General features: G+C 42.2%; 1 protein-coding gene across 1 annotated transcript; it reads left to right on the plus strand.

Annotated features, from left to right (window-relative positions):
* On the plus strand, positions 1–3,084 carry LOC124140180 (melatonin receptor type 1B-like). Its single transcript, XM_046507597.2, has 2 exons — positions 1–121; positions 2,345–3,084. The coding sequence occupies exons 1-2, from the start codon at positions 1–3 to the stop codon at positions 3,082–3,084; spliced, it is 861 nt and encodes a 286-aa protein (XP_046363553.1).
* The last annotated feature ends 6,665 nt before the right edge of the window (positions 3,085–9,749 follow it).

Below are 9,749 nucleotides of genomic sequence, written 5' to 3' on the forward strand. Positions count from 1 at the left end.
ATGACGCTGGTGACGTTGGTGAAATACAGGCCGTTCCAGTCGGCGGAGATCGTACTATTTGCCAACCTATTGCTCTCGGATATGTTTGTAACTGCCATCGCAGACCCCATGAGTATTGTTGGTAGGTAGCTTTGAAATATGTCCATTGTAATTTGAATTTATTCAATTCGAAATTTGAGTTATCAAATATTGCAGAGCTGCGGGTATTAAATAGTATTTGATAAAGCAATAACATGTAGTAATTCTTATCAAATATTCGAGGTTTCAAATTATTCCATCAAATAACAAGCCTTGGAATTAATTTCAGAGGAATTTAAGGGATGGGGTAAGGTTTATTTCAAAACAGTTTATTTGATAAGATGTTTTTAACCCTTGTCATTGCGTGATACATTTTATTGTAAACAATGACACATTCCCCTGTGTCGTACCAAAACGATTTACACTTTAAGATGAAACGATTGCATGTATATTATAACATATGTTTACATTATTAAAAAACAAATGTTTACTAAAATGAAATGTACCACACAACGGTAATGGTTAAACAAACTTTATGGGGCATCATGGTTTTAAAACACGCTGCATAAAAACAGAATATACTTATTTGCGTTTTACACTCTAATGTAATATTTCTTAAAGATCCGAAAATAACCAATAATAAACAACAATAAAGAATAATAGGTTTAAATTTAGGATATATATTAATAAGGATAACTTGAGACACACACACACACACACACACACACACACACACACACACACACTCCCCAACGCTCCACACTTATATCAAACTGATACACGGTAGTAAACTCAAGGTCAAAAGAAACGTCACCTCAAATATCTTTTTCAATATATTTTCATCCAATATCAAAATACGTTTTAATATAGATTCAGTTGCCAAAAGTGGTCATGCCTCGATCAACAGTGGAACTGAGAGAAAGGGCAATGGGAATGTTGGATATGGAGGCAACTCAGGCCCATGTTGCTGGGGTAATGGGTCGTTCGAGAAGGACGATACTGAAATTAGTCTGCCGGTTTAGGCAGACAGGGGGAACAGCAGACAGGGCTTGGAGCGGTAGACCAAGAATTACCAACTCTCAGGAAGACCGCCATTGACGGCTGCTTCGTCTTAGGAACAGATACCTCACAGTGACGTCATCGGGACGACATGCTCTTGGTCATCCCATCAGAAAAAAAAATGTGACCAGACGACTTCGTCAGTGTGGTCTGAGAGCCTAACGTACGTTCAAGGGCATGACGTTAACGCGTGAACATCAACGTCAGAGAATGAGGTGGGCGGTGAATGTCGAGCTGTGGCAGCAGGGAAATTGGCGCAGAGTATTGTTTAGCGGTGAAAGCAGGTTCCAACTCTTCAAAGCAGATGGTAGTGTGCGTATTTATCGGCGGCCAGGGGAACGGACGGCACTTTGTTGCGTGCACGAAATTGAACCACACGGTGGTAGCAGTGTGATGGTCTGGGGTGGTATTTGTGGAAACATGAAGACGGATCTGGTTGCTATTGATGGCAATCTTACCGCTGCACGGTACATCAATGAAGTGTTAACGCCAGTTGTACTGTCATTTCTTCAACGTCACCCGCAAACGTTATTCCAGCAAGATAACGCCACGCCTCGTACAGTCCGCATTACCAGAGCATTTTTCACCGACAACAACGTGTACCTTCTTCCTTGGGCGGCAAGATCTCCTGACATGCCTCCAATAGAACATCTGTGGGACCACCTGGGACGACAGATTAGGCAACGCCAGCCACGCCCAGAGACAAGAGTGGCGTGAGCACAGGCATTGCAGGCAGAATGGCGTCTGATCCCTGTGCTCGCCATTAGATGACTGACTTTCTCTGCTCGGTGCCGTGTCAGAGCCTGCATCGAAGCTAGGGGAGGATACATTCGATATTGTCTGGATAGTTGCTTTTTCAAACATTTTTTGGTGATCGAATATTGGACAGTTAACCTTCTTCGCCAAACATAAAATGAAATGAATTTCTTCCGCTGGATTTTTCAGTGTTTATGCAAACATGTTGTAAAAGTTCCCTGTTTTAAAATACAACTATCACCGTTAAAAGATATAGCTTTGTTATTTTGTGGCTTTGTAAATATACGAGGTGACGTTTCTTTTGTCCTTGAGTTTATAATACCTAGTATCAGCGCAATTTCTCGCCGTCAACTCTCCCAAGACGAGAGTCTACAGAAAGTCCACCAAAAGAATTGACCTAGTGGGGAAATGACCTAGGGGTAATTGGCCTAGACCCATATCACCTTTAAGAGCGCTGTTAAACACAACTCACTCACTGAAATAAACTTATTTTTCATTTTCATCACTTCAGCCAAAACTCTGGGATGGAACTTCTTCTCCCTTGTTCAGCCTCTGTGTGTCATCATCGGAACCATCTGCACCATGTCCTGCGTTGTCTCCCTTCTCACCATAGCAACCATCGGCGTCAACCGCTACCTCATCGTGTGTCACAGTCATGGCTTCGTGGGTAAGAGGGTCCAGACTATCACCTTGACGTGCATCTACGGCTGGGCGATTACTGTCGTCTCGATGACGTTTTTCGGATTTGGACGTCACGGCTTCAACAACAAGACCCACATGTGCCTCCTCGTTCAGGGTCCCTCCACAGGCAGCTTCATGGTGTTCTTCGTCGTCGTGTGTTTATGGACACCGATGATGGCGACGTTACTCTCGTATGGAAATCTGTATCATCGTGTTACGAAGTCACGACAACGCATCCTCGCCGTCACGAACACCTTCAAGTCGAACAGAAAACGCAAGACTCAAGGAGATTCCGTCCAGTTGGCGAAAACAGCCTTCATCATCTTCTCCGTGTTCGTCATCTGTTGGTTCCCGATCTCTGTACTGTTTCTAGCCGACAGGCACGGCGGCGTTGACCCCGGCATCAGCATCTTGTTGTCGACGTTCGCCCACATACATCCTTCACTGAACTTCTTCGTCTTTTACGGCACCAACAAACGATTCAGAAACGCGGTGAGGGGGCTTCTTCTGAGGAAGCCCCGCCATGTTGTAAATAACAAGTCAATTGCAACGATCACCACGGAGATGTGACGGTATCATACGCCTCGGACGTCGATCAGGTTCTTGTTATCATGCTTTACTCTCAGCAATTTTTTTATTTTATTACGATAAACAGTTAGATATTCAATAAATCCGTTCAAAATAATTTTTTCTGAGTGAGTGAGTTAAAATTTAACGTCGCATCGGCATTATTTCAGCTATATAGCGAAGAGACCAAGCTAATATATTTACAATTGAGTCATTAATGCAAAGTTATATTTAAAAATAATTTATGAAACATATTTGAGCATAACAATATCATGTATACAGTTTTAAAACAAGGGCTATAGGCCACCAGTAAACAAAGCTAGGCCACCTCGCTGGGGATCATGGGGACTTACAGTACCTCGGCTTCCTGCATGATACCCCAGCAGGAATTACGTCATCAATTTAGCTGCTGGTGGATGTGCACAATACTAGCCAATATTAAAAAATATTCAGCAATGAGTTCGCTTACAAAACACTGGTTGGTGATAGTTACATCATTATGATAGAATTACGCGTCACACAGGGGGACAATAATTTTACGCTTCGTTAACCTCCTAGACAGAGCCTTTAATAATGTCAGTTGATAATAGCATCACACCAAATTTAAAAACAAGCATTTAATTATCCACATACATATTTAAAATTTATTATACAGAGCAATTTCTTTCAATTAGCTGATAATGAGATGCCGGCTGACACGGGAAAAAAGATCTGTCAGATTTAGGCTTTGATACTGTGAATCTCTTGTGATTGCAACCACACAGTCAAGCAATTATATATGTTTGACGGTGAACGTTTCATCACAAGGGTTTGTACTACAAGTCTCTATCAAATGAACTTTAAAATAAATATAGGGCAAGTGATTCCGTGGCATTTGATTGGCTAACCCAGCAATCATTAAAAACCATTTTTCGTTTGTATTCATAAACCGAAAACACATTACGCCATGTCCATTGACGCACTTGTGTTTCCTGATTGTCTGACAATATAATGGGAGGGGTGTGTGGCCTAGCTTTTCTCGTTATTCTCTTGGTTTGACACTAACTAAACTAGTTAGTAAAGTTAGTTAGGCGCTAACACATTGGTAGTTTTTTACTTACCAGTTAGTAAATGTTTACTAATTAGACAAGTAGGCAGCCTATCGTAGATTAGTAAAATGCACTTATCAGTTAGTAGAGATTACAATCCATCTTTCAAAGATCTAAATTTAAGTAATGAATTCTTCTAATTTAATCAGTGATAAAACCATGCCTTTTTACCATACCAGAATTTACACACTGCACACTACCTATATCTCAGAATTACAAAGTGCAGACCCTTGAAGATCCGGAGTAGAATAGGTCTTCAGCAACCCATGCTTGCTGTAAAAAGCGACTCTGCTTGTCGTAAAAGGCGACTAACGGATCGGGTGGTAAGGTTCGCTGGCCTGGTTGATGCATGTCATCGTATCCAAATTGCGTGGATCGATGCTCATGATGTCAATCACTGGATTGTCTGGTCCAGACTTGATTATTCACAGACCGCCGTCATATAGCTGGAATATTGCTGAGTGCGGCGTTAAACAAAATATCATACAAACAACAAATGTTGTCTCGTGCAGTCAACCAGGCAGGATCTTAAATTCGATGTTGAGTAACCATCTGGCCGCTGTTACTAATTAAGTTAGTAGAATTCACTGGGCATTTTTCTCAGTGGACATTATATATTTACTTGAACTTGGTCGATGTTTCTGCTGGTGGACTGAAGTCCCCGAGTTTCATAAGATCAGTAGCATTCATCAACACTGAGTCAAATTCGCAAGACATATTTGGGCCAGGACTTTAAAGCTGCCCGCAACTGTGTTGCAAAAAGAAGATATTACTTTCACGTTTTTCTTAACTTTTAGGAAGGTGTACACAGTAGTGGTTATTCAAAATTAATATATCGGGTTTTTTTAGTTTCAATAAATGCCCTATCATGAACTGGATTTTCTGGTTCATCGATCACCTGATTGTTTACAGGCCGCCGTCGCATGGCAGGAGTGCTGCTGTGAAGCGCACGGCAATAATTACTTATTTTTTTATGCAATTTATGTGAATGGCGGAAGCTACCAGTAGGGCAGGCAGGGCATGCTTACCCTTTTCGCGAACACCCGGTGTCATCATTGAGTTTCAGTGGTCCTTGGTCTCCAAGTGGTCCATGCACATACTTTTCACACCCATTTTGCCCTTTCCGGAATCTGTTTCAGCGGAAAATTAAGACTGGTTGTTCTCCTGCATTGACATTTTGTTTTTAATATCTATATTGCATTGTTGCGCTGAACGATGTTGTTGATTACGTATTGTTGTCCAGAGTTTTGTGTGTGTTTGTGATTAAATAAACAGCCTGTGAAGTTAGTATTGTTGACGTATTTATTTATTAATATATAAAATTGATTTCAACACGTTTTTGCGTTTGTGAAGTAATAAATGTAGAAACGTGTATGCCACGCGGATTTACATATTATACATACCCGGCCTTAACGTTATACTTCCTTGAACGAGGGGCGGTCGGGTAGCCTAGTGGTTAAAGCGTTCGCTCGTCACGCCGAAGACCCGGGTTCGATTACCCACGTGGGTACAATGTGTGAAGCCCATTTCTGGTGTCCCCCGCCGTGATATTGCTGGAATATTGCTAAAAGCGGCGTAAAACCACACTCATTCACTAACTCCTTGACCGTAACAGATATTGAAGTCAATTCTGAATCATATGGAGGTGATGGGTTTTTTATAGTTAGGATTTTCTTATGATCCGCCGCTCAAACACATTTTTGTGGGGGATATCGAACATCTGTCACTTAGGTTTCGTGTCCGAATCATTATTCATAAACAGCACAGCATCTCTTCACGAAAGTTCGCATACATGCCAGGCACACACTGAACTGATTCTAAAATATATACTTTTAGTGTTTCCCGGGAAGAGGTTGAATTTAGTTTGTAATAAGGTTTGGGTTCGCTTCCGGGCCGTTCACGCCGTTCACTATTACTTGCAACTGTTTATGCAAATGAGTCAAGTGTTTAACTTGCACCTTTAGCCATTCAATTCATCTTTTTACTTTTCTTTGTGTTTCCATCGCAACAAGTTGGACAGTTGAGATAAGTGTAGGATTCGATTCCGTACAATAACTCGATCCGGGGTAAAATAGGTCTTCAGCAACCCATGCTTGCCGTAAAAGGTGACTATGCTTGTCGTAAAAGGCGACTAACGGGATCTTATTGTCAGGCTCGCTGACTTGGTTGATGCATGTCATCGTATCCCGATGGCGTGGATCGATGCTCATGAAGTCAATCACTGGACAAACAAATAAGTAATATTATCTGTTGATTGATCAGTTCATTATCACATTATTTCAAAGCAAATTCATCAAAAGGCGATTGTTATAATATGTTTGTAAATATTGATGCATTGGAGCCATACTCACTGTTATTGCCGTCCAATCTACGTATTTGTCTTACAGGCTTCAGAACTTCTAAACACAGGCAACAATGTTTATTGGATTGTCTGGTCTAGACTCGAGTGCGGCGTTAAACAACAAATAAACAAACAAACTTTAGCTGTCAGGAGGGTTAAATGATTTTCCGACAGTCTCCATAGCGTAGTGGATAGAGCCTCTGCCAGGAGCGGGGGGTCGGTAATTTGATCCCCTGCCCGCGTCACACCAAAAGACGTTAAACTATGGTACTTGTTGTTACCCGGCCTGGCGCTCGGAAGCAAGGAGATAAAACAAGGACTGGTCGGGTCGGAGTCACTATACAGTGTCTGTGTAGGGTAGTCACTATACTAACAACCCGTAACACAATAAGCAGATTGGGTGGAGATATTATGAACTGTATTATACAATAGTACAATAGGTATCGTGAATTTTCCTTCCTGCATGTTTCACGGTTGTCAAATAACCTGCGTATATAATGAGTGATTTACTTCCTCGCCGACGATTTACTTTCCAATCTTTGTAGTTAGGTCAGCCACAGTTAGCAGAGATCAAAGGTCACATGTGCACAAGGAAGACTTCCGGATGCCCTGTCTTCTTCAGTGTCACTGAGCACGATATTTGAGCCACTTTATTTACAAGGCATCAAACCATTTGGTTTCCTGGTAACGAGTTATATTTACACAGTTCCGAGAACTGTGACCCAAAGCAGGGGCTTGGCTGACATATATATTAGTATGAGGGGTGTAAGGTGTCTATTGTCGCAAACACAATTGTAGTTATGTCATTTTATGTTTGGTAATTGACACTTTATTTCCGAGTCTGTGTCAAGAGAGGACCATTAAGCCAATTTGTTGGTAATTACAAACGAGGATTTGCTTCATTATTAAAGGACTGGGAATGGTTAGCGACAGGATAGGTTTCCTGTTACTTCTGGATAACACGCAATTGTTTTCTGCTAAAGGAGGAATCGATTAAAATGAATTGTTAGACAGAACGCATCTGTTTTATGACATCCGATATGTCCATCAAACAATTATATATTATTATTTTTTATACAAATTATTTTTATTAAATGATCGGGCCCAAAGAAAGAAATTGTGATCCCACCGTACCGACCCCATCATTGCTTTATTGTTTGTTTGTTTGTTGTTTCGCCCGGCACTCAGCAATATTCCAGCTATATAACAGCGATCTGTAAGTAATCGAGTCTGGACCAGACAATCCAGTGATTGACATCATAAGCATCGATCTACGCATTTGGGACACGATGACATGCATCAACCAAGTCAGCGAGCCTGACCACCCGATCCCGTTAGTCGCCTCTTACGACAAGCATAGTTGCGACTTACGGCAAGCATGGGTTGCTGAAGACCTGTTCTACCCCGGATGTTCACAGGTGCACGAACGGGTCCCTGTTGCCCATTTCCAGACCATGTCCAGTGAGTGAGTTGGGTTGAACGCCGCTTTAAACAGTATTCCAGTTATACCATGGCCTGTCACTGTCAGCTTAATGTGGGTGGAAAGCCTGAAGTAGTGTAGGTCTCAGACGTTTAACGTGCGGTGCTGACATACCTTGAAACATTTTCCGGGAGAACCCGGATTCGAACCCACAATCATATGTTTCTGGTGTGTCCAAGGGACGCAACTATGCACAGCGAATTGCGGTGTCTTAGAGACTGGGAAGCTGGGTTCCCCTCACACAAGGTGTAGACGTTGCAAGTCGTGCCCTTTGTGAAACTGACCTATCGTCTATTAAAGGCTATCCATTACTGCTAGGTCGATGTACATCATTACGTTTTAGGGACACCAAACCTGCTTCATTGGACTACCAATTTACCAGAGTGTCCCCCGCCGTGATATTGCTGGAGTATTGCTAAAAGCGACGTAAAACTAAACGCACTCACTTACGTCGCGTTTACATGGAAATGTAGGGTAAACATGTTTTGTTTATTTCTCGGTGACACACATAGCAACCCGCCTGCTGACCTACATTAAGTAGATAGATTGTAAGTGTGCCACACGTGCATTGTTATGGACCATTATCGCCTCGTGCGTGCGAGGTTTTTGTGTTAAACTATTTTACAGATAGTTCAAAATAAATAAATCCTTTGAATAAAAAATATATTTTGATTCCCATGCATATTTTCCCAAGCTCCTATAACGCTATTCGTTTCATCTGAATAAAACGGACATCGCCAATTTTTAACTATAAACTTTCCACTTGTTACAAGCGGTATGGCGCCGCTGTAGCGAGTCATGTTAGGTCTTATGGCTTCCTTATATAGGGAAACAATAGATTTTATCATTTAGCTGTCGACCCGTAAAGATCAGGGTCAGAATAGGTCCTCAGCAACCCATGCTTGCCGTAATAGGAGACTGACGGGATCGGGTGCTCAGCCTCGTTGTCATAGTATCCCAATTGCCAAATCATGTCAATCACTGGATTGTCTGCTCCAGACTCGATTATTTACAGACCGCCGCCATATGGCTGGAATATTGCTGGGTGCTGAACAACAAATTAATAAACAAACAAACTTTAGCTGTCAGGAGGGTTAAATGATTTTCCGATTTTGATTCATTGGAGCCATACTCACTGTTATTGCCGTCCAATCTACGTATTTGTCTTACAGGCTTCAGAACTTCTAAACACAGGCAACAATGTTTATTGGATTGTCTGGTCTAGACTCGAGTGCGGCGTTAAACAACAAATAAACAAACAAACTTTAGCTGTCAGGAGGGTTAAATGATTTTCCGACAGTCTCCATAGCGTAGTGGATAGAGCGTCTGCCATGGGAGCGGGGGGTCGGTAATTTGATCCCCTGCCCGCGTGACACCAAAAGACGTTAAATTATGGTACTTGTTGTTACCCAGCCTGGCGCTCGGAAGCAAGGAGATAAAATAAGGACTGGTCGGGTCGGAGTCACTATACAGTGTCTGTGTAGGGTATCCGTGTATGTTGTCTCAGTTGGCTAACACTATAAAACCGGCTTAAGTCCTGACCAGTACACGCACGCACGCACGCGCACGCGCACGCACGCACACACGCACGCTACGTTTAACCCTTGATCACAACTGTGACATATTAAATGGGATGACGTGTCAATAACTTCCGGTACTTTCAATTTCCGAATCACGTGTTCCGTATATCACATGCCTGCTCCTCATATAGTGGAAATGTCACTTCCGGTTACATCCGGGTGATTCAGTTCACCAGCCG

Source organism: Haliotis rufescens, unplaced genomic scaffold (genome assembly GCF_023055435.1).
Source record: "Haliotis rufescens isolate VD_foot unplaced genomic scaffold, xgHalRufe1.0.p SCAF_23, whole genome shotgun sequence".
In the NCBI taxonomy this organism is placed as follows: Eukaryota; Metazoa; Mollusca; class Gastropoda; order Lepetellida; family Haliotidae; genus Haliotis; species Haliotis rufescens.